This window comes from Corythoichthys intestinalis, chromosome 19 (genome assembly GCF_030265065.1).
Source record: "Corythoichthys intestinalis isolate RoL2023-P3 chromosome 19, ASM3026506v1, whole genome shotgun sequence".
NCBI classification, from domain to species: domain Eukaryota; kingdom Metazoa; phylum Chordata; class Actinopteri; order Syngnathiformes; family Syngnathidae; genus Corythoichthys; species Corythoichthys intestinalis.
The window spans coordinates 4,555,524-4,582,205 of NC_080413.1; the positions used below are offsets into that span (position 1 = coordinate 4,555,524).

Genomic DNA, 26,682 nt, shown 5'->3' on the forward strand with positions numbered 1-26,682 from the left:
TATTGGGGACTAAAAGTGCCATGGATTTAAACATTTGTTATTAAATGTGTCATTAATTCATTAAAATGACGATCACATGCATGTAAAAACATTCAATTTATTAATTACTCACTCGCCTTATGTATTTAAAGACCTGACAGTGAACGATTTCATTCCACTACCATTGACGGTGATAGACGTCCAATTCATTCTGACTGGGAGGGGTCGGCGGCATAATTCACCTGGCAAAATATCCCGGCTTCCTGTCCCTCTTCTCCATTGGACCAGGGTTCTAAACTGGCATGTACATATCCAACCTCATCCACTCTTGTTTGTATCCAAGACAACACGTCTCACGCGTTGTTGTTGACGCACGTTCTCGTTCTGCAAAAAAAAGACGTATACATTTCTCAACAACCACCCCCAAAACTGACAAACGCTACCACCATGCAAGAAAAACAAAATCACTACGGTTTTCATGCAGTTCAAACGAAATTAACGTTACATAACAATGTTAATCGGAGAGGAAAGTCCAATCCAAGAAACGATTTATCACGATTTAGCTACATTCCTCGCTTTGCAGCAGCGTGGTCGGCGTTTCCTCACTTTACGACGTCATTCCAACTCCTTTATCCAACGGAAAGAAATCATTCGAGCAGAATAACGCCGTTTTCTTTTTTTGAGATTCTTGAAAATGAGAGAAAGGTCCAGTCTCGCCAGCTGATGCTGCTAACGCGGTTGCTAACTAGTAGCGACTGTGTTGACAAGACAATAGAAAACCTAGTGGACGGAGGAGGGACATGTTATGTTCGACGCCGGTTCTGCTTCCTCTCGTACTCTTATTTTTTTAATCTCCCTCCGAGTTTGAAGGCGAAGAGGCTGCAGTCTAGTGCGCGGTGGTGTGTTGAAACGTCAAATAAAATCATAGCTTCAGCCCAAATCGCTGCACATACCTCGCGTGCATCCTTGCTCCAGCTCGGTTCTAGCTGGAGGGAGATTTGACGCCCTCTAGGGGAAAATGAAGGGAACGCATTCAGGAGGATTTACTGGGTTTGGTGTTTTTTTCTGTAACGAATTCAACACATTCTCTGTCGTATTCTGTTTAAAATGTATAGTTATGTCCCTAATTCGTCATCCCTGGTGGTCTAGTGGTTAGGATTCGGCGCTCTCACCGCCGCGGCCCGGGTTCGATTCCCGGTCAGGGAATGTCTTTTGCTACATTTTAAACTCATTTTGTTCCCCGACTTGGCAACTAGTGTGAATTCCAAGATTTGAACACTTAATTTACTGGACAAAACGCAAGTTTTACGCACAGTGATGGTACTTACTGTGTGTTGCTTTTTTGTGGAAGCTAGCCGATTAAACACAAATTCTTAACACTGGTTCAATGAGTCATTCTCAAAGGTTTTACTGATGCTACATTTGCAACGCTAAAAGTTAACGCCTTGTCCCTTTTTGGCGTCACCAAATCGTGGGAAGCTTTTGAGATATGTTTGTATGTTTGCGAGGAAACTCCTTTATAAGTTGTAGAACGTAAAGGTAAAGGGGAAAAGTGCTGCAAAATTTAACTTTATAGACACCATCTCAGTATCTTTGTGGCAATTTTACCTCTAGAGGGTGTCATTAGACAGCAAATTGTCGTACTGTAGATCAGCGTGCTTTCCATTTTTAGTACATTTACTTCTGGTAAAAGCTTTTTATGGAATTTGTTGTGTCCCCAGTGTGTTGCATTCAGATTCAGTCTATAAAATAAATAACATAAGGAAAAAAAATCTTAAGTAATTGCTTTAATTGTATTGTGCTGAATAAACTATATTTAATCATGTGTTGTTTTTAAATTCAAATGTATTATTTAGTTTTAAAAAATGGTTTTCTGTTCGTGCTAGTGTCCCTTTAAGAAAATTCGTCATTTATTAATAACATCACTGATCTGCAACAACATCACACCGGTGGCGGGAATGTTATTGATGGTAAGCGATTTTATTTTTTTATGAAATAAAAAATAAAACGGTGAGTGATTAGAAGGTGTCCACTCTGTTAAACATATAAATAAAATAAGTAGTTGAATTGAATCATTTCAAAAGGTTTATTTGTAAAACGATAGATTTTTCATCAAGTGTCCAAAGCCTTGTTAGCTATTATGCTAGCAAAGTTAAGCTGAGGGCTAACATTAAGTGTCATTGTCACTCTGTTCAGTTGTGCTAATGTCCCTTTAAGAAAATTCCTCACTTATGAATGACATCACTGTTTTGCGATAATATCACACCAGTTGCGGGAAATTCATCAGTTTCTTACAAAATAAAAAATAAAACGGTGGTTAATCATCAGGTGTCCACTCTGTTAAAGCTAAATATCAAAGAAATTAATTGAAATGAATCATTTCAAAAGTTTTTTTTTTTTTTTTTTTTGTTAAATGATAGATTCAGGTGCGTTACCGCGGGGGGGCATTGGTGGGCAGTGCCCACCCACGGACACGCTCTGCCCACCCAAAGAAAACTGGAACAGTAGTACTAATGGCAGTCTGGGCACCGCGTATGGTATCCCATTCATATAGTACTGATGTGTTCTAAGTTTTAACCTTTGCGTTGTTACTTCCTCTTTCACCTTTAAAAAAAAAGAAATGTTGGTTTTGTTCTTAGGGGGTGCTACACCCATTTACGCATATTTTATTTTATTTTATTTTTTACATTTTATCAAAGTTTTCACCAGTGTTCACCTGGCTGTTGAGTTGGGTGAGTTTTGAAGCATTCTGAATTTCTGAGGGGGTCAAAGTAGAGCTCAAAGCGTCGGCAAAACAAAGAATGACTGCTAGGAGGCGCTAAATAGTGTATTTGGAATTTGTCTTTACAGATTTAAGATTGCGACTGTCTTGACCTGCCTGCCGATTTTGGTGTATTTTGAAGCATTCTAAGGGGGTCAAATTGAGCTCAAAGGGGCTGCGGAACAAAGAATAACTATAATATAATAATAGTAAAAACCGAGGGACCACAATAGGTTACCAAAAAAAGACTTTGTCACCTGCATGTCCATACTGTTCAGTTATGGATGTGTTGTAAGTCAAATAAAATCAAATCAACTTGTAACAACAGTTATCTCAAGGAGAAAACAAAACATGTTTTAAGGTGCAGTAGCCCTACACTGGATTTCGACCTACTTGAGTATTGTAGCTTTTTTTTTTTTTTTTTTTTTTGCTGCCCCAGGTAAGACTAATGCCCACCCACACCTGGCATCCTGGTAACACCACTGGATAGATTTCTCATCCAGTATCCAAAGTCATGTTAGCTATTATGCTAGCAAAGCTAGGCTGAGGGCTAACTAGCACAAATATCCCCTCTGGTACTGTCTACTTTGTTACATCCAATTAAAAAAGTGACACGTTTGAATGCGTTAGTGAGATGACAATACACGAATCTTTGAATATATTTCTTGAAAGAAGCTTGTTTGAACCGTGTCAATCACTAAATTCAATTATTAAAACTTACAGTAGGCCACAAAAGCACAATCTGACTGGGAAATCATTTTCCTCACACCATTAACGAATAATGATACTATGTAATGAATTAATCGAATTAATCTCATGTTTAATCTCACCCAAGAATTTTTCTTTTCCAAAACTGTCACATAGGCCTATAAAAATCACTCGGGCCTTGAGGAGCCCTCCGCTGATTTAGCCCAGACGTCACAGACGTCCAGCTTAGACTACTGCCCCTGATAACGGCAAGTACGCCACGGCAGCAGGAAGCCGCCAAACCTAAACAACCGAGAAGCCTCGCGTCACACAAATGATGATCAATGTCGATTTTGGCCGCCTCGTAATTCTTTCTAACGATGTAAACGTGTGAACAGACGGGGGGAAAGGCGCGGAAGGCGCTTTTGTTTATAATAAGACGTAAGGATGCTTGACAGGCTGTTGCGCGACGAGCCAATTAGGACAAGAAATATTTGAGAGATTCTTGTTGTTTATAGAGCTAACGTAAGCACAAAAAGGACCTACTTGAAACTGCGAATATTTCTTCTTGAAAATGCCTTTATTTGTGTTTACAGATGTCGACAAGTTGTGTGACGGGGTTTCATGTCTCTATTTTGGTAGTCGGTGACTGACAGGCCAACTAGCTGAAAATGTTACTCGAGTAGCGTTACTTTAAAATTAGGGCTGTTAAAATGATCGCGTTAACGGGCGGTAATTTATTTTTTTAAATTAATCACGTTAAAATATTTGATGCAATTAACGCACATGCCCCGCTCAAACAGACTAAAATGACAGTACAGTGTAATGTCCGCTTGTTACTTGTTTTTTGGTGTTTGGCGCCCTCTGCTGGCGTTTGGGTCCAACTGATTTTAAGGGTTAGTACCATGAGTGAGCGTAGTGTAATAATTATTGAAATCAACAATGGCGAGCTTCTTGTTTATTTTCTGATTGAAAATTTTACAAATTTTAATAAAACGAAAACATTAAGAGGGGTTTTAATATAAAATTTCTATAACTTGTACTAACATTTATCTTTTAAGAACTACAAGTCTTTCTATCCATGGATCGCTTTAAGAGAATGTTAATAATGTTAATGCCATCTTGTTGATTTATTGTTATAATAAACAAAGTACTTATGTACCGTATGTTGAATGTATATATCCGTCTTGTGTCTTATCTTTCCATTCCAACAATAATTTACAGAAAAATATGGCATATTTTATAGATGGTTTGAATTGCGATTAATTACAATTAATTAAATTTTAAGCTGTAATTAACTCGATTAAAAATTTTATTCGTTTGACAGCCCTATTTGAAAAAATATTCATTAAATAAAAGTATCCAAAAAATGTACTCAAGTACAAGTAAAAAATATTCTGTGAAAGTACTATTCAAGTAGTGATTAACCGCTCACATTATCTGATTATTTTTTTATACTGTACTATAACCTACTACAAGACCATATTAGGCCAAAAAAATACACCAAAATCATAGGATTCTTGTTTGAAAAATCATCAGAGATGAAACATCACCTGTCCAAAGAGCATGAGTTCCATCTAGTGGAGAAAACATGAAATTAAAATGATCATATCTCCGATTTTCGGTGGTCTATCGGTGCCAAACAAAAACTGGGCTCTAAGTCAAATAGTCTACTTGTAATGGTGCTTTCAAGTGTTGTTTTCGTCAATACTGACACGAAAATATTTAATCAATGAACACTTTTTTTATGAGATCGAGCTAAAAACGTGTTTTGGTAGACTAAAACATAATGAGTGCAATGCCAGTTTTCATCTGACGAAACGAGAACGAGGCGAACATCCACAATAGTTTTTGTCGCAGGTTCACATTGTGTGACATTTTACGTGTAGTTAGCCTGCATCGTAGCAGTGTCTAGTTGTGTCACTCATGTGACATGCTGTGCGCCCCACACACCAGTGCAGTGTCCTCTCTGGTCTCAAGATTTGCATTGTTGCTTTAGCCTTTAAAGGTGTGTGCTGAGTGATCATTACACACTAAATGTAACTCGTAGCATTAGCATAGCCTTTGCGTTGGCATTAGGCTAATGCTAACAGCAAGCGTCCTCTTAAACTCTCGGACAACTTTTTTAACATACAGTTCGTGGCATCCAGGTGTTTAAAATTCATTGAAAATAATGTACTGCTTTCCTAAAACTAGACGTAATTAGTCTTGAGTTTGTCGCCAACAGAAACTAGACAAAGACGAACAAATTTTGAGGTGACTAAAACATGACCAAGACCAGTAAGTATTATCGTCCAAAAGACGAAAATTAAAATGGCTGCCACAAACAACACTACTTTTAAAGCGCTATGTGATTGAACACGCCGGCGTGATCATAGGACTTCCCTCTGCAAGCTTATGTATTGTTACGCAGATTTGGGTAGTAGCGCGTTACATTTACTGCATTACATTCACTTGAGTATGTTTTTGAGAAAAATTTACTTTTAAGAGTAGTTTTGCTTTTACTTTAACTTTTAGTTGAGTAGATTTCTCAAGACAAAACACTACTCTTACTCCGCTACTTGGGCCTACACCAGAGTCGTTAGGTTTTTCCTCTTTAGTCTACATATTAGATTTGACTTTATTTTTGCCAGAGATTCCAACAGCGGCTCTACCAGTTTTACCAATATCGCAAAAATAATCACATGATGGTATTATACCAATCGGACGTAACAATACAGTCACATGATCACACACAAGCCTGCAGCTGGAAGTCATACGAACACGCCGGCCTGTTCAATCACAATTTGGCACCAACAGACTACGGAAAACCGGAGATATGATCGTTTTCATTTCAAGGTAGGAAATGTTTTCTCCACTAGAGAGCACTGATGCTTTTGGGACGGATTTTCTACATAGAATTCAATTATATTTGTGCATTTTCTGACGGAATTTGATCATGTAATAGGTTATAGTACATTATAACAATAGCAAATCATATAGATGACATGCTGAGAAAGAGATATACCACTGTTTAAAGAAAAGTTACTTACAAAGTTATTCATTACTTGAGTATTCTTTTCACCAGGTACTTTTTTACTTGCACTTGATTATATTTTTTGGATGACTACTTTTACTTGAGTAATATTATTTTGAAGTAACATACTCTTGAGTAAAATTTTTGGCTACTCTACCAACGTCTGTAGTTACGTCTGATTGGTATAATGGAGTGATTATTGTTGTGATGTCTTATTGGTGAAACTTGAATAGCCACTTAGAAGTACTTTAAATGTAACGCATCTCTGCTCTTTTTAAATACAACACATACACAATGATTAGCAACCAAACAAACACATCGTAGACGATTATTTCTACTGTATACCATCCAGTACCACTCCGCCCGATGTCAATCTGCCAACTGGCCGAGGCACTACAGCATGTGACTTCTGACCCGGCGACTGAGCAGCCTGCCAAAGGTTATCAACATTGGGGTTTTAGCTCTTAAAGCTAGAGTGTGGATGCTAAAGGAACCCCCCCAAAAAAGAAAAAAATAGATGGACACAAGTGGAATATTGCTCACGCTGACATTTTTTTTTTGTTCCTCGATCACATGACTGTGGTAGGGGAGCAAACAGTGCATGGTTGTTTACCCTGCTTATCAATGGTGTTGTAACAAGTAGACCAGCTCACTAACTGGACGCGAGATATGCACACAAACTGAATGGGAATCTTGCTTAAAAATTTGTAAGATTTTTTTTTGCATGAATTTGTAAGTCAAAATAGATTTGATGTGTATCACTGTCAATGGCATGAGATAATTTAAAATACAGGTAGTTCCCGGGTTACCAACGAGTTCCGTTCCTACACTGGCGAGTCAGAATTAACCCTTTAAGTACCCCTAAATCTCAAAATAACTTTTCAAAAACATGTATGATACGTCATTGTACTCCCCTCGCCGGGATGTTGGACCTAGATTAGCTAGAGCTATGTTTGTCCTAGCTAGACAGCTGCCCATGACATCAACACTTGCAGAATGAAACTATTTGTCCTAGCTAGACAGCTGTCCATGACATCAACACTTGCAGAATGAAACTAAAATAAAAATGAAATTAAATCAGTTTCATCTTCAACAACAACAATTCAAATTTGTGTTTATACACTGCTGGTCAAAAGTATTGGCACCCCTACAATTCTGTCAGATAATGCTCAATTTCTCCAAGAAAATGATTGCAATTATAAATGCTTTGGTAGTAATATCTTCATTTATTTTGCTTGCAATGTAAATCCAAAGCATTTGTTATTGCAATCATTTTCTAGGAGAAATCGAGCATTACCTCACAGAATTGCAGGGGTGCCAATACTTTGGGCCAACAGTGTAACTAGCTGCAGTAATGACAATCCACACAAATGATTAGCATATATCAGTTAGCGTCCGCACATCACCAAAAACAATCACATCAACTCGCCCCAAGTATTTGACCACAATTGCAAACGGACAAAAAACAGTACAGAACGCGTTATAAAGTACTGTATACAGGTGTTGCCTCTGTGGATGCTTCACAAGCAAAATGTGCGCACATGCTTATGGAGTCACAGGAGTGCCAAAATAAAAAATAAATAAATAAATGAATAAATAAATATAAAGAGAAATAAATAAATGAATAAATAAATAAATGAATGAATAAATGAATATAAAGAGAAATAAATATATAAATATATAAATAAATGAATGAATAGGTAAATAAATGAACGAATAAACAAATATAAAGAGAAATAAATATATAAATACATAAAAATATAACGATATACTTTGTCATTGACATTTACTTTTGGTCATTAACAACCACAAACGGAAAAAACAATGACAATATTTTTCATTGACTTTTACTTTCTGTCACTGAACACCACAAACGGAAAAAACAATGACAATTGTATTTTTTGCCTTTGCCTTTTCTGTTTGGCTTTTACATTGTCATTGTCATTTGTTGATCGCCTTTCCCTTTCGGGAATGTAAATGGCAAATGCGCAGAGAAACGGTCTGTCAATCAAATGACGTTGGGCGGGGCTTTCCAACCAGGAATAGTAGTCGATAACTGATTATTCCTAGTTTACCTGAAGGAAAGTGACGTCGGTTATCGAGTTGCACGTGCGGTTTTTATGGATAGGATAGACTAGATAGATATGGATATGGATAGACTTTTTACATGATGGATTCAACGATAGAAATACATTTTTCTAGACCGGTAAAAAAATATATTATAAAATATATTATGCGACACACATGCCAGACCATTCAAAGAATAATTATTTTCTATGTCTGAATCGTCGCGTTTATAAGACGACATTGGAGGAAGTGGCGTAGTGCAGTCACACAAAACAGCCGCGGTCGCGCTTGGGTAGCCGTACGTGAGTTAAACCAGGAATAATCAGTCATCGACTACTATTCCTGGTTGGAAAGCCCCTCCCAACGTCATTTGAGTGACAGACCGTTTCTATGCGCATTTGCCATTTACATTCCCAAAGAGGAAAGGCGATCGACAAATGACAATGACAATGTGGAAGCCAAACAGAAAAGGCAAAGGCAAAAAATACAATTGTCATTGTTTTTTCCGTTTGTGGTGTTCAATGACAGAAAGTAAAAGTCAATGAAAAATATTGTCATTGTTTTTTCCGTTTGTGGTTGTTAATGACCAAAAGTAAATGTCAATGACAAAGTATGCCGTTATATTTTTATTTATTTATATATTTATTTGTCTTTATATTTATTTATTCGTTCATTTATTTACCTATTCATTTATTTATTTATATATTTATTTCTCTTTATATTTATTTATACATTCATTTATTTATTTATTTTTAATTTTGGCACTCCTGTGACTCCATACATGCTAATCGTCAAACGAATTGGACGTTTACCAGTTATAAATTCATTTCAATTCACAGCAAAAAGATAAAAATAGCTTATCGACCATATCACCATCTCGTGAGTTCATCATTATCGTGAGCCTTGCATCGCAAATCATATCGTATCGTGAGCTACTCAGAGGTTCCCACTCCAAGTAAGATATAATCAAACGTATCTCAATCGACGTGATTGACTTTATCTTCCACTCATAAGCTGTGCTGATCGCTAATCCGAAGTAATGAAACGCTGCCACCTACTGGGATTTCTTAGTAACTGCAAACTTGATTTTGACACGTACAGTATGTACGTCACTGAGAAATAGAAACAATCACAGCAATGAACAATCCCTTTAATCAAATTAATATACCAATTTGGTATCGTAATACAAAAAAAAACAACAAAACCTTAAAATATTTTTCGGAACACAAACCAATAAATCCCACTAAAAACTGTTTAACTCTCCTCTGATGTCTTCTACTATAAAAACAACTTATCACGTGCAGTAATAATCCTTTTTCAGACACAAAAAAAAAACATCCATAGGTGCAAATATGAGTCCCAACAAACAGCGCTTGATAAATCCCAGCCATAAATTCCTGAATGATTTACGACCACGTCATCGTTGCATTTATGATAAGTCCGCTTTTCATGCACCGTTGAGGTCATAACGCTGAGTGGCCGTGTTCAAGCTAACTTGAGCGTGCACTCTCAATGTGTGAGATCTTTTATGTGTGAGTGAGCGCATATACATCCACATATACGCGCACTCCCACTCTTGCCCTCTGTCAGACCAAACCAGCGCCACATCAGTCCATCATCACAGATACGGCTCGTGGTTAGATAGCAAGTCTGGCGGCACACGAGACATTTTGTCCACTCTGTCGTGTTTACTTATAATGATAAGCTTTGATGGATTCTCTATAGACGCCACACACACGCTCGCCACACATGCAAAGTGACAACAACAATTACTAATGTTGTTTTTGGCATGGGAGCGTTGACTGAAGATGTATTGAAATGGATTAAAATAGGACATTTTTAGTGTTTTTTGATGTGACGCTAAGAGGTGAACTCATGAGGATTTGAAAGTGGAGTTAAAAAACTGTTGAATGGAATCAAGACTGTAAAGCTGTCCAATTAAAGCAGTAGATGGGTTTGGTTGGATGATTCATTCGGGTTATATTGAAAAAGAAGGGAAGGAGAGGATACATACACTCAAGGGCGTAGGTTTGGGCTCAACATTGGTAGGGACGATATGGCATAACCGACACGTGGACTTTTTGCCGGGGACGGGACATTCGTAATTATCAATGACAAAAACTACTAAAGAAACAGTTTGTAAACTGCCAGAAAAAAATGTCCCGATTTTATGAGCAAATTTAAATTGCATTATTTGAACATCACTAAAATAATTTTAACATACACAATGAATAAAAGCTTGTTAATCATCTCTTAACTATCCAGGAATGCAAAAAACAAAAACAAAAACAAAAAAAAACAAAAAAAAAATACATACAAACATTTGTCTTAAGACCACTCAACACTGTCTAATTAAATAAGTTAAATATATTAATATAATAAAACTTCTTTGTCAGGGAATAACAAAAATAAATAAAAATTGAGCTTTTGCATGGTAGCAAGTTCACACAGTTTAATAATACGCTAACTCTGATGCTGGTTGGACTATCAGTAGCAAAATTAGTGGTGTGTTCCCCACTTCCACAACATTGACGTCTTTTTACATTTCTTACAGTGGCTGCTGCTGACCCCCCAAAAAAACTTCTAATTAGAGGTGTCAGGTCATTTTCCAAAAGTATCGGAATCGGCAAAAAAATATCGGACATTGCTTTTTTTTAATATATATAAAATTATTATATATATATATATATATATATATATATATATATATATATTTTTTTTTTTTTTTTATTAAATCGTTTTCTAATTGCATGAAACGTTACAGACATAATATGTTACACTCATCCAGAGTCTTTAGTTTAGGCTTAAGGTAGGGTTATCAAATTTATCCCGTTAACGGCGGTAATTAATTTTTAAAAATATTTATCACGTTAAAATATTTAACGCAATTAACGCATGCGCCACACGACCCACTCACACATTGTCGCGCTCAATCTGTAATGGCGCCGTTTTATCTATATATAGACTAAAAAGCAGCGTAAAATGAGTAGAGTGAATTGTGGCAGCCTTTGGAGCCTTTTTTTAAATTGGCTAAAGCCTTACAATCCCTCTCCCTACGATTAGAAATATCGTGGGAAGCAATGTGGGGAAGAAAGGTAGTAATGGATCTTTTTCTTTACACCCTATGTTATTTCCCAACGCAGAGAAAATATATCAATTGGTACCACTACGCACAGTCATGGTTGCACTTCCCATCATGCATTTGGGCAGAACAGTTAAATGGCTACAGTATCATTTACTGAAAGTTCAACAAATACACTAGATGGCACTATTTAGTCCCAATATACAAAGTCACATTTATCCTTTAAGAATTACAAGTCTTTCTATCCGTGGATCCCGTGTAGTCTTCAGACTTCATAATGACATGCACACCGTCAAGCAGTCCAGTGCCAGAGGCAGCAAAGCAACCCCAAAACATCCGTGAACCTCCGCCATGTTTGACTGTGGGGACCGTGTTCTTTTCTTTGAAGGCCTCGTTTATTTCCCTGTAAACTCTATGTTGATGCATTTTCCCAAAAAGCTCTACTTTTATCTCTTCTGACCAGAGAACATTCTTCCAAAACGTTTTTGGCTTTCTCATGTAAGTTTTGGAAAACTCCAGCCTGTCTATTTTATGTCTCTGGATCAGAAGTGGGATCTTCCTGGGTATCCTACCATAGAGTCCCTTTTCATTCAGATAGATAGTACAGGTTGACACTGTTGTACCCTCAGACTGCAGGACAGCTTGAACTTGTTTGGGTGTTAGTCGAGGTTCTTTATCCACCATCCGCACAATCTTTCGTTGAAATCTCTCGTCAATTTTGTGTCAACTGTCCACATCTAGGGAGGCTAGCCACAGTGCCATGGGCTTTACACTTATTGATGACACTGCGTACAGTAGACACAGGAATATTCAGGTCTTTGGAGGTGGACGTGTAGCCTTGAGATTGTCCATGCTTCCTCACAATTTTGCTACTCAAGTCCTCAGACAGTTTTCTTTGTTTTCTCCATGCTCAATGTGGTACACACAAGAACACAGGACAGAGGTTGAGTCAACTTTAATCCATTTTAATTGGCTGCACGTGCGATTTAGTTATTGCCACCACCGGTTATGTGCCACAGGTAAGTAAAAGGTGCTGTTAATTACACAAATTAGAGAAGCATAACATGTTTTTTCAAAGGGTGCCAATACTTTTGTCCGGCCCATTTTTGGAGTTTTGTGTAAAATGATAATGATTTAATATTTGTGTTTTTTCATTGCAAGCAAAACAAATGAAGATATTACGACCAAAGCATTTGTAATTGGAAATTTTCTGGGAGAAATTGAGCATTATCTGACAGAATTGCAGGGATTCCAATACTTTTGGCTAGTAGTGTATGAGAAGGTTGCATTCAAAGTTGTGGGATTTTGGAACTAGTTGAAAAATATATAGACTATTTGATTGCATCTAATCTGAGACAAGTAATCTGTTGCTGACAAAATTTGGTTTTTTTTCCCTGTGTAATAGCTAAGATAAAATAGTGTTTTATTTAAAAAATTTAACCACAGTAATTCATTCATTCATTCATTGTTTTCATTGTATCGTGTTTTTTTTTATATTACTCAATTTTGTTCTGCCTCCCATTTATTTATCGTTTAACTCCACGGTTAACCAGTGGATGGTGGTACACTTAATTTTATTGCTAAATTTGACTAAAGAAGAAGAATAAAATCTCAATACATGTGCATTTTGACTGCTAGTTTTCCCTTGATATTGCAACAATTTTTTAGGGGGTAAAATCCCAACTTTCATGCCGTCAGTTTACAACTCAAGTACTTCCACTTCACTATATTTAAATGAACAATTTTACAACTTTTACTGATTTCTAAAATATTTGGGGAAATCTCTCACAACTGCTTCCTTCCATTCCAACTCATTTATATGCTTTGGTTTCCATCTTGTTTTGTACTCTGCGATCTGTCGTTCGGTCTGTTCAGTGTTTCTGTTGAGTCGGTTTACTTAATCCCGGCATTCGGCCAGACCGCCGACTGGACCACCCTAACTGCTTTGGACCAATTAAAAAGACTAATGAGGTCTGTTATTATTACAATTATATGTGTGGTCTTATAAGGCTTATCCATGATGGCCACAATTGATGGCGATAGAAGTCGAATTTTATTTGAACCGGGAGGAACGGCGATAGACTAATTTACTGAACAAAGATAGCCTATGTAAAGATAAAATGCATATTTAGTAAGTTATCATTATGACAGCGATAAACATCCCATCCCTTTTTGACTGGGAGCTGCCAACCCTCCCAGTCAGAATGGATTGGACGTCTAACAACGTCAATGTCAGCCAAAGTGTTTATGTATATATGTATAGAGAGAGAGAGAGAGAGAGAGAAATACTAATTATTCATCTGTAATTATTTAATCTAATTAATGTCAATTTTAATCTCACCTAAAAAGGCGAATTATAATTACCTGATTTGCTGAATAAAAATAACCTATGTAAACATAAAATACAGATTTAGTAAATTATCATGTGATAGGGCCATTGATGGCTATAGAAGTCCAATCCATTTTTACTAGAAGCTGCCAACCGTCCCATATCAAAGAGTTAATTAAGTAGTAATTATTATAATCCCGTATGATTTAATCTAGTTAATCTAATTTTTAATATCACCTAAAAAAAGCGCCCTCAATTTGAGGAATTTTTAATTACATAATTCGCTGGATAAAGTTACCCTATGTAAACATAAAATTAATATTAAATCAATTATCATGTGATAGTGCCATTGGTGGTGACAGACGTCCAATCCATTTTGACTAGGAGCTGCCAACCCTACCAGTCAGAGTAGATTGAACGTTTAACAACGTCAATGGCAGCCAAAGTGTTCATATATAGAGTAAAATGTCAGGACATATCAAAGAATGAAATTTAATAATTATTATAATCTGTAATGATTTAATCTAAGTAATTTCATTTTTCATCTCACCTAAAAAAGTGCCCTCAATTTGAGGAATTTCAAATTAATTACCTGATTCGTTAGATAATAAAAATAACTAGCCCTGCAAGCAGGACTGAACTTGCCCTCACACGTCGCACTCGGACGTCACGCAAACTCGGACGGCATGCAGGTCGGGGTGGTGGCATGTAGTCCCCCTCTAATCATCTAATGAGAACCTAACCCTAACTCTAAACCCCAAAAAACATCCGACTTTGGTACACCGCCCAGGTCAGATCCGTGAATGACACTCACCATTTCGATAACTTAACATATCATATGTCTCATGAACAGTCTCACCAATTTTGAGGAGGATCCAACTAACTACCTAGGCGCAATGCTCTCATACGTGCACGCTGTTTATCGACTAAAATTGCATGATTTTTTTAACATTCAATCCAAAACACCCGATTTGCTGTTGGGTTTGGAATATGGGTGCAAGAGACTTTTTGGAGCAGTTTTGCGCAACGTATCGACTCCCAAATTTCATCACTCTATGTTGAAAAAACGTCAACGGAGAGGCCTTTTTAATAAGTCACTGAGCCATTTTGCTGCGTTTTTTTTTTTTGCAACGTTGCTATGCAAAAATTATCGTAATTTACGTGAAGCCGCATGTATTTGCAAATTTTGGGGAGTTTTTGAGCATGTTCAGGCCTCCAAATTGGCCATTTTCATTTGCCATGAAAAATAAACATTTGCATTCCATTAGGGCCTTGGGGCTGTTGGTGCTCGGGCCCTAATAATATGCATAGGTACTGTATTTATGTAAATTATCATGTTACAGTGCCATTGACAGAAATAGATTTCCAATCCATTTATACAATGATTACAACAGGGCCGGCCCAGCCTATACGCAGACTATGTAGCTGCTTAGGGCCCCTGATCACTAGTGGGCCCAGATAGGGGGCAATCTGGCAATTGTTTAATTTATATTCTATTTTGTTTACTACAGTTTGCTTTATTTGACTTTTGTGAGTTTTGATTTTTGATTACAAGCTTAAAAAATAAACGTTCTTCCTTCTTTCTTTCTACTTTTAGAAAAAGGTTTGGCGTTATCTACTGTAAGTACTGACAATCATTTGAGGTGAGAAGTTTGAAGAATGCAGTGCAACAAAATCTGATTAATATACAAAATATGGATATATAGGTTGGATTGCATGTATGGGTTTCACAGTACACTGTGACGAAATGGTGGGCCAAAAATATGGGCCCTTTGGCATTATTTTGCTTAGGGCCCCCAAATGGCCTGGGCCGGCCCTGGATTACATTAGTGTAGCTATGTAGCATTTATGCTACATTTATAAAAAAGAAAAAAATATTTAGAAGGATGATTTTTGGGGGGTGGGGGGGTAGTGTATTGTACATGAAAAATGACAGTAATATTGCCCAACATGGCATCAAGTGATGAAGCTTAATTCTTATTCAAAAAGTGCAATATTTACCAAAATACAATGTTTTGATTGCTAGTGGCACGTGACATATTCAGGTTTTTCTATTACCAAAACGAATGAAAACCAGTTATTTTAAAGCCGTATTCCGACAATTTTTCACTTCCACCTGTTGATCTGATTTCGCACCCAAGGCCGCACTTTAGGGAGGGGCGCGAAAACAACGCTCGCTTTCTTATTTCGCCCCAATCTTCCACTTTTGCCCCCCCTTGCTGGCGTCTGTCAAGGCCACCCTTTTGTTCCTCCCACTCGCTCGACCCAGCAGAGGTCAGAGAGAGAAAGGGAGCAATCGTCAACACCCGCACACACAAATGTGGGAGCGAGCGTTACAAATCTTCTCCGTCTTATCGGGGACAAGCCACTGATAAGAGTGTCTCCACTCCCCATCCGAGAGATCCATCTCGGAAAACATCTGAGACGCTCCCAGGGGTAAATGTGGAAACCGAGGTGCGCGCGAGGCAGATGGATGGCTCGGTTACCTCCCGTTTTGCTATTAAATTGGTATAAACCCGCATTGAGGGATGAGAATTAAGAGCGTTTAGAAGGTACGAGAAGCGGGAGTTGCAGAGGAGTGGGTTGTTTATTCTCTATGGGAGTGCTGCACCTGCAACTAATGATGTGAAAGCCGCCAACTTGGTCGGCTGGAGCCCTTTCGCTCCTTTCAGATCAAACTTGCACCCGGTGACCCGCAAAAGAAAAAAAAATCCAGAGCTGGAAATGCTGGGTCTCCTCTTTTTTGTAGGAATATAAAAGGCAAAAGTAAATAGAAGTTAGGGTTGTCACGATCATGTTTTTTTGCTCCCGATCCGATCCCGATCGTTTTAGTTTGAGCATCTGCCGATCCCGATATTTCCCGATCCGATTGCTTTTTTCTGCTCCCGATTCAATTCCAACAATCATCCCCGATAATTTTTCCCGATCATATACATTTTGGCAATGCATTAAGAAAAAAATGAATAAAACTCGGACGAATATATACATTCAACATACAGTACATAAGTACTGTATTTGTTTATTATGACAATAAATCCTCAAGATGGTATTTACATTATTAACATTCTTTCTGTGAGAGGGATCCACGGATAGAAAGACTTGTGACTTTGTATATTGTGACTAAATATTGCCATCTAGTGTATTTGTTGAGCTTTCAGTAGATGATACTGTAGCCATGCCCAAATGCATGATGGGATGTGGAACCATGACTGTGCGCAGTGCTACCAATTGATATATCTTCTCTGCGTTGGGAAATAACATAAGGTGTTAAGAAAAAGATCAATTGCTACCTTGCTTCCCCACATTGCTTCCCATGATATTTCTAATCATAGGGAAAGGGATTGTAAGGTTTTCGCCAATTAAAAAAAAGGCTCCACAGGCTGCCAAAATTCACTCTACTCATTTTACGCTGCCTTTTATCTCTCTGTATAGGTAAGACGGCGCCATTACAGACTGAGCACGACAATGCGTGGGTGGGTCGTGTAGCGCATGCATGAATTGCATTAAATATTTTAACATGATACATTTTTAAAGAAATTTAATTACCGCCATTATCGGGATAAATTTGATAACCCTACCTTAAGCCTAAACTAAAGACTCTGGATGAGTGTAACATATTATGTTTGTAACGTTAAATACAATTAGAAAACGATTTAATTAAAAAAATATATATATATATTAAAAAAAGGCATGGCCGATATTTTTTTGCCGATTCCGATACTTTGAAAATGACGTGATCGGACCCGATGCCGATCGATCGGGACATCTCTAGTTGAAAGTATTTTACTCATTGGCTGATAGATTTCCAATGCATTTCAACTGCCAGCCAGCCTTCCCAGTTAAAATTGATTGGATATATTGGCCCCTGCAATTCTGTCAGACAGATTTCAATTTCTTCCAGAAAATGATTGCAATTACAAATGCTTTGGTAGTAATATCTTCATTTATTAGGGCCCGAGCACCAACATGGTGCAAAGGCCCTATTGTTCTGCAAAGGATTATTATTATTCTTTCTTCATGGCAAATGAAAATGGCCCATTTGGAGGTCTTAACATGCTCAAAAACTCACCAAAATTTGCGCAAACAAATTCGCGAAAATTTCGATAATTTGGCATCATTATGAAAAAATGTCAAAAAATGGCTCAGTGGCGCCCCCTGGAATTTTTAAAAAAGGCCTCTCCATTTAGGTTTTTTCAACGTAGAGCGATGAAATTTGGGGAGTCGATACCGTGGGCCAAAATGCTTCAAAAAGTCTCTTGCACACATATTCCAAATCCAACAGGAAATTGGGTATTTTGGATTGACTATTGAAAAACATGCTATTTTTGTCGAAAACCAGGGTGCGCGTTTGAGACCATTGCGCCGAGGCAGTTGGTTGGATCCTCCTCAAAATTGGTGCTTCCAGCTTCCTCTCCCCTTTCTATGTGGGTGTCCTCCTTGGGCCCCGGCGCGGAACACTGGCGGCGATGTGCTGTCACCCGCTGCTGGTAGGGATCCTCTCCTGCCCCGGGCCAAGTGGGCCGAGAGGGTCCCGCAGTGTTCCGTGTCGGGTGAGGGTTTTGTGGCGGTGCCTGGGGGTCCGGGTGGTGGGCGTCCTTTCCCTAAGGACTGGTTGATGGGGGCATGGATAGTCAGGGAGCAGCCCTGAGTCCAGGGGAGATGACGGGTGGCCCCTTTGTCAGAGCTGCGGGGGACAGGTGTGCTGTGCTCGCTGCCCTTCATGATTGTCAGGGGCGGTTCTGGGGCTGTGGCAGCCCCACCGCAGCATTTTCGCTTTCCTGCAGGACTATCACAAGTTGGAGTGGGTTCACGCAATTAGGCACACTCGGGTAGATGAGATTGTTGGTGCCAGGATTAGCGATAAGGTTTCGTAGAATAGGATGTCGTCTTATCAACACTTATAGGTGTTGTTATTCATGGTACTGGGTTCTCCACCTTGCATTACCGGAATTATGTATGCCCCACCTTGCCTAATCACATTTCCTGTCGACTTAAAGTAACTTCCCTTCAGTTTCTCCTCATTTAGCAGGCCCCCCATGTGTTGTCCACAGGTAAATATAATTAGACAACGATAGCACCACTATGTTCATATGTAGCCTTGTCATTTGGAAGTTTTTTTTTTTTTTTTTTGAGCGCACATGTCAGTACATAAGGAATGACGACCTTTAACACTGGAAGTACTAGGTTTTTTGGCTATATGGAAATACCAGAAAGGCGTCAAATGACCCAGATACCAAACTGACTACTGCCCTTTGTCAAACAATAGTCCACTCAAAGAAGCAATCAAGCAGGCCACCCCCTACACACTCCTGTGGAGTCGCTGCCTGGGTGTGAAGGGGGGGTCCCACTCTGGATAGTTGCAATTAGCATCTTGAATATAAGAGAGATGGGTGGACTTCTTGGTGGGTCTTGCAAAGGAATTGGCTCCATCTCATGTGGGCACAAAGAAGGCGCAGAAGGAAAACTTGCTTTGGCAACAACCTCCAACACCTAGCCATGGGAAAAGGGCGAAGTGTCATATGTCACGACATAAATTTTTTTTTGTTTTTTTTATTACACCATCCCTTGCACTGTAGGCAAACTGCAGCTTTTGCAAGGTTAAAAAGGTTGTCCGCCTGATTGCCTGCCTGAGCGGTCCACTGTCCGACAAGCAACAACTGTTTTGTCCAACTGGACAAGCCTATTCGGAAGGGGGAGAGAAAAGGACCACTAAAGGTGTTCATTGCCTCAGACAAGCATCCAATGGCACCTTTCTGTCTCCATACAGTTTACAGACACATGCATGCTGTATATGTGAGGCATACTGTAAGTCTGACCACAGTATGGTTCCATGCATGAAGTTTAAAAAAAAAAAAAAAAAAAGAAAACCTGACTAGTATGTTCCATTTGGTTTACACAGAGGATACAACTGGAAGAGTTGAAGGTACAAGTAAACACTTAAAAAGAAAAGTCACATCCTGTCAGTAGTTTGGTCTATTTTATGGTGGCTATATCACAACAACCGGTCTTCTGGGCTTGAAAGTGACAATAGGCCAGCTAGAATAACACCAGTTTATCCTTCTCCCAACAGCCAAGGCAGCCCTGCCCTGCAAACACTCAAGATGCTAATTGGAGCAATCCAACCCTGTGGTTTTGCGAGTGTAAGTGGGAATGACTAACGAGGACCTCAATGCTCACAGAAGATATGCTGATCAGAGTCAGATGACCCTTCTCTGGATAAAAAAGTGATTTGTATCAACTGATCAACCCTTGGTAGTTCTAGTGTTAAGAAAAGATCACATCATCCTCATATTCCATGAGCGCCTACGTGCACATGTCTGATGCGCGGTGCCGTCGCGTCAAGGTGGGCCGGGTTGTCGGTTCCCACAGCCCACGCGGAGGCAGCCCCTGTCTCGCTATCAGCCTCCGTCTCCGGCCTCCAGCACCGACGGGCCCCCGTGACGTCAGCCCCGCGCTGATAACGGGGTCCGTTCGGGCCTCGGCCAAAAGGGGGTGGGCCTCTGTATTTTTTGCTGGTTTGTTTCTAGGGATGAGGCGGGAGTGAGGGAATCGGGGGTTACACTAACAGAGCCAACGTCGGATAAGAAGCTCGGACAGATAAGAGCGGGCCGAGAGTGGAGCCTCTTTTGTTTTCCAGCGTTCCTCCTGTCTGGTGGCATCTTCCCTCACGTCCTCCTCTGTGTCGTTCCCTCTCTCTTTCTTTCTGCCCCTCCTCTTTTTGTCTAAACAGGAATATTCCCGGGTTATCGACTATTTGTGTTTTGACAGTCCCTGGATGGAGCCACCTTTTCTCCTCTCGTTTCCTCATTTCAAAAAAAGGGGAGGGACTCATTTGGATTGGCGGCAGATCACCATCTTCAGCCTTACCTGCTGAACTTTGCGTGACCTCCTCACAGACACCTATAGCCATTGTTGTGATGATGTCATCTCACCTTTACCTAACCTGAACGTTACCCTCAATTGCTCCTTTGTGGGCAAACAAACGGAGTTCCCCTCGGATGTGTCACACTGCCGCACTGCATTTGACTGTCTACTGTAATTTTGAGTGTTTTAGTATGCACCTACAAAATTGCCATTCAAAAAGCAAATTTTCTTTGTACTTTTATATACTACGTACGTAGCTGGGGAAAAAAAAAAAGAATTATTTGATTTGTTTATATTTACTGATAGTGTCCCAAAATTGGTAACCGTCCTAAAAAACTTGATGAAATATTTTCTTTGTGTAAATTTCATTTAAAAAAAAACAGCATTTTTAAAAAAAAAATTATTTTGAAACAAAAACTCATGTATCACACGTAGGGTGTGGGGGGTTTGAACGTTTATTGCTTTAAATGGATGTTTTCAAAATTAAATATTCTTTTTTTTTACTAACTACCACAACACATGCTCTGTGAATTATATACAGTAAATACTATCAAATGTGTTAATTTAATCTTTCAAATACAGTATGAAAAAGTATCGGAACCTTTTGGAATTTCTCACATTTCTGCATAAAATCACCATCAAATGTGATCTGATCTTTGTCAAAATCACACAGATGAAAAAACAGTGCTTTAACTAAACCTATAAATGTTTGGGTGGTTTTTCATATTTTCATGAAAACAGCATGCAAACAATGACAGAAAGGGGAAAAATAAGTAGGTGAACCCTCCGCCTAAGGAGAATTAAAGAGCAATTGAAACCAATTTTCACCAAACAATTTAAGATAGGTGTGTGCCCAATCACTGAAAAGTGGTTTAAAGCTGCCCTGCCCACTATAAAACACATACCTGGTAAGAAATGTCTTGATGAGAAGCATTTTCTGATGTGCATCATGGCTCGGTCATAAGAGCTGTCTAAAGACCTGCGATCAAAGATTGTTGATTTGTATAAAGCTGGGAAAGGATACAAAATCATCTCTAAAAGTCTGGATGTTCATCAATCGACAGTCAGAGAAGTTGTCTACAAATGGAGAGAATTTGGCACTGTTGCTTCTCTCCCAAGGAGTGGCCGTCCACCAAAGATGACGCCAAGAGTTCGGCGCAGAATACTCAGAGAGGTAAAAAGAACCCTAGAGTGTCTGCTAAAGACATACAGAAATCACTGGAACAGTCCAGTATCTCTTCGCACACATCAACTATATGTAAAACTATGGCCAAAAATTGTGTTCATGGGAGAACTCCACGGAGGAAACCACTGCTGTCTTAAAAAAAACAAAAAAACATTGTTGCTAGTTGAATGTTCGCAAAAAGGCACTTGGACACTCCACAGAACTTTTGAAAAAAATATTTTGTGGCCTGATGTAATCAAAGTTGAAGTGTTTGGGAGACAATTTGGACGTCCATGGCATTGACTTCCATATGCTTGAATGGAATCGGGGACATTTGGGGAGGACACAACGTCATGCTTGGAGGAAAAATGGAACAGCTCACCAACATCAACACCTCATCCACACCGTGAAGCATGGTGAAGGGAGCATCATGATTTGGGGCTGTTTTGCTGCCTCAGGGCCTGGACAACTTGCAATCATTAGTGGAAGAATGAATTCAAAAGTTTATCAGAATGTATTGCAGGAAACCCTGAGGCCGTCAGTCAGACGGTTAAAACTAAAAAGAGGATGGATGCTGCAACAAGACAATGATCCAAAACACAGAATAAATCAACTTCAGAATGGTTTCAGAAGAACAAAATACACATTCTGGAGTGGCCAAGTCAATGTCCAGACTTGAACCCCATTGAGATGCTGTGGCATGACCTAAAAACAGCGATTCATGCCAGACATCCCAGGAATCTGACTGAACTTTTGTCGAGAATGGGCCAGTCCTGATCGATGTGCTGGACTGATCTGCAGCTACAGGAAGCGTCTGGTTGATGTTATTGCTGCCAAAGTGTGGGCCACAAAATATTAAATGTGATGGTTCAATTACAATTTTTTTCCCCCTTCTGTCGTTGTTTGCATACTATCCTCATTATAATATGAAACCCTATAAATCAGGGGTCCCTAAACTTTTTCCTGTGAGGCCCACATAACTTTACCCTTCTCTGATGAGGGGCCGGGGTCAGTTTGTAACGGAAAAGGTGTGATGATTGCAGGAGTGCCTAAATGTAAAAATGTATTGTTTTTCAGAAAGCCACAATCAAACAACCCTTTCTGGAGTCTTCATGGAACAAAAGTAAATAATATAATATAATATAATATAATACAATTAGGGCTGTCAAAATTATTGCGTTAACGTGCAGTAATTATTTTTTTTAAAAATTAATCACGTTAAAACATTTGATGCAATTAACGCACATGCCCCTCTCAAACAGATTAGAATGACAGCACAGTGCAACGTCCACTTGTTACTTGTGTTTTTTGGAGTTTTGTCGCCCTCTGCTGGCGCTTGGGTGCAACTGATTTTATGGGCTTCAGCATTGATTTATTGTTATAATAAACAAATAGTCCTTATGTACCGTATGTTGAATGTATATATCCATCTTGTGTCTTATCTTTCCATTCCAACAATAATTTACAGAAGAATATGGCATATTTTATTGATGGTTTGAATTGCGATTAATTATGATTAATTAATTTTTAAGGTGTAATTAACTCAATTAAAAATTTTAATCGTTTGACAGCCCTAAATAGAATATGATATAATTAGGGCTGTCAAAATTATCGCGTTAACGGGCGTTAATTAATTTTTAAAATTAATCACGATAAAATATTTGACGCAATTAACGCACTTGCCCAGCTCAGACAGATTTAAATGACAGTAGAGTGAAAGGCCCACTTGTTAATTGTGTTTTGCGGAGTTTTGCTGCCCTCTGCTGGCGCTTGGGTGCGACTGATTTTATAGTGTAAGTAATTATTGACATCAACAGCGGGCTACTAGTTTATTTTTTGATTGAAAATTTTACAAATTTTATTAAAACGAAAACATTAAGAGGGGTTTTAATATAACATTTCAGTAACTTGTACTAACATTTTATCTTTTAAGAACTACAAGTCTTTCTATCTATGGATCACTTTAACAGAATATTGTTAATAATGTTAATGCCATCTTGTTGATTTATTGTTATAATAAACAAATACAGTCCTTATGTACCGCATGTTGAACATATATATATCCATCTTGTGTCTTATCTTTCAATTCCAAAAATAATTTACAGAAAAATATGGCATATTATATAGATGGTTTGAATTGCGATTAATTGCGATTAATTACGATTAATTAATTTTTAAGCTGTAATTAACTCGATTAAAAATTTTAATCGTTTGACAGCCCTAAATATAATATAATAATAATAACACTATTAATTGAATAGATAATAACCAAATAACCCTCTCTGGGTTCTTCACAGAAAAAAGCCAGGAAATGAATAACACTATTGAAAAAAGAAAAAAAAAAAAACTTTTTTTTTTTAATTCAGGGGGCCGGACCAAATGTGGAGGTGGGCCGTATCCGGCCCGCGGGCCATATTTTGGGGACCCCTGCTATAAATGCTTAGGTGGTTTTATTTAATGCAGTTTTTTTCATCTGTGTGATTTTAACAAAGCTCATATCACATTTGATGGTGATTTTATGCAGAAATGTGAGAAATACCAAAAGCTTCAGATACTTTTTCATACCACTGTACCAATTACTCAATTGTATTTTATGTCAACTTCAAAAAATGAATGCTGATCCAGATAAAAAGTCAATACATCCACTTTCATTTCTAGTACGACTGCACTTTTTTCGAAATATTTGCTTGTAATACTGCTCAAACCCCTCGTTGCATTTAACGCTGTGTTCTTGCGGGCTGCAGCTGTTGTATTTTTAGCACTAAAAGACATCCAGAGAGCTCCTTGGTTCTCTCCGGTTGATAAGCAGCGGCCAAAGTCCGCTCGCGAGCCAAGGCCTGAGGAACAAACATGCGACGACATACAAATACACATTATTGCGGCGCCAGTGTTCAACACTGAACGTAGAACCAATGCACAAGTTGAATCATTTCCTTCTTATCACCCGTAATCGAGTGTCTGGCACGACATGTTTGCCCTGCTCTCCAAAACGGCGAGGACGGTCGGTCCAGTTCAACGCTCGAGAACTGTCGACCCAGGAGTTAATTATTGCTCCGGAAACACACTACTTGGGAAAGAATCGTGAATTGGCGTCTCGTCGGTGTGACTTTGTGACCTTAGCTGCTCAAACATACGTAATCCGCAAGAATAACATGAAGATACCTTAGAATAACACAGGAAATGGTCACTAAATTAGGTACATCTGTCAGTATGTATAGATGTTTTCCCAGCCAATATGATTGGACACCTATTACCGTCAATAGCAGTGAAACATCGTCTTTCAATGTAAGACCTCCGAGTTCATATGGATTGTATTTGAATGACCGTCAATGGCAGCCAATGGCAGAGTTAAATGACAATGTTATCAAATTAAAATTATCTTACATTTACCCCTTTTCACTTGCTGAATGTGCCCGTCCATTTTGTTCCCTCAAACGCATGTTTGATTGGCTGTTAACTAGACCCCCATATTCCAAACCCAACAGGAAATCGGGTGTTTTGGATTGAATGTTGAAAAACATGCCATTTTTGTCGAAAACCAGGGTGCACGTTTGAGACCATTGCGCCGAGGCAGTTAGTTGGATCCTCCTCAAAATTGGTGAGACTCTTCATGAGACATATGAAAGTTATCAAAATGGTGAATTTCCATTCACAGGCCTGACCTGGGCGGAGTACCAAAGTCGGGCTTATTTGGGGATTAGGGTTAGGGTTTAGGGTTAGGGAGTCTTCAGGGCAAATGAAAATGGCCAATTTGAAGTTCTGAACATGCTCGAAAACTCACTCAAATTTGCACATATCAAAATGGTGAGTTTTCATTCACGGGCTGTCCTGTGCGGGGCGTTTTTTTTGGTGTTAGGGTTTAGGGTTGGGGCTTAGGGTTCACACTCTGCTACTTCATCTGTAGGAGAAAAACGATACGATGTATTTTTCATCGTGCCAAAGTCGGCCTTTTTTTGACAAAACACAAAATTCAGAAAATGACCAATAACTTCCCCTTACAACGTTCAATCTTTTTCATATTTGGCATGTGCGGGATGTATTCCAGCCTGAACTCGACTTCATTGAAATATCAACCATTAGGCCTGGCGCCCCCTGCTGGGAACAGGAAATGGCCTTTTTTACGAGACCAACTCCTCCCCAAAGGGAAAAAAAACCTAATGACCCCCCCCAAAAAATCACCGTAAAGAAATTGGAGAAATCAACACAGGACTCCCGAGGGCCCGTTCAGTCCTGCTTGCAGGGCTAGTTTTACTTGCAATGAAAAACACAAAAAAGAATAGAACAAAAAAAAAAAAATCATTATCATTTAACACAAAACTCCAAAAATTGGCCGGACAAAAGCATTGGCACTTTTTGAAAAATCATGTGATGCTTCTCTAATTTGTGTAGTTAAAAGCACCTGTTACTTACCTGTGGCACATAACAGGTGGTGGCAATAACTAAATCACACGTGCAGCCAGTTAAAATGGATTAAAGTTGACCCATCCTCTGTCCTGTGTCCTTGTGTGTACCACATTAAGCATGGAGAAAGGAAAGAAGACCAAAGAACTATCTGAGGACTTGAGAAGCAAAATTGTGAGGAAGCATGGGCAATCTCAAGGCTACAAGTCCATCTCCAAAAACATGAATGTTCCTGTGTCTACTGTGCGCAGTGTGATTAATAGGAGTAAAGCCCATGGCACTGTGGCTAACCTCCCTAGATGTGGACGGAAAAGAAAAATCGACGAGAGAT

At 38.8% G+C, this 26,682-nt stretch overlaps 1 protein-coding gene and 1 non-coding gene across 5 annotated transcripts in view; one reads left to right on the plus strand and one right to left on the minus strand.

The window, feature by feature from the left end:
• LOC130907293 (nuclear receptor coactivator 7) overlaps positions 1-26,682 on the minus strand; it is a 59,686-nt gene that overhangs the window by 23,018 nt on the left and 9,986 nt on the right. For 2 of the 4 annotated variants that reach the window (XM_057822191.1, XM_057822188.1), the window contains exons 1-2: positions 933-1,070; positions 222-363 (exon numbers count right to left, since the gene is read on the minus strand). In XM_057822191.1, coding sequence (XP_057678174.1) covers positions 222-259 — 38 coding nt within the window. In that variant the 5' untranslated portion in view covers positions 260-363; positions 933-1,070. Of the gene's footprint in view, positions 1-221; positions 364-585; positions 892-932; positions 1,071-26,682 lie in introns of those variants that run through there. The other 2 variants (XM_057822190.1, XM_057822189.1) reach the window with 2 other exon arrangements.
• On the plus strand, positions 1,114-1,185 carry trnae-cuc (transfer RNA glutamic acid (anticodon CUC)). The gene has a single exon. It is a non-coding gene; the product is annotated as a tRNA-Glu (tRNA).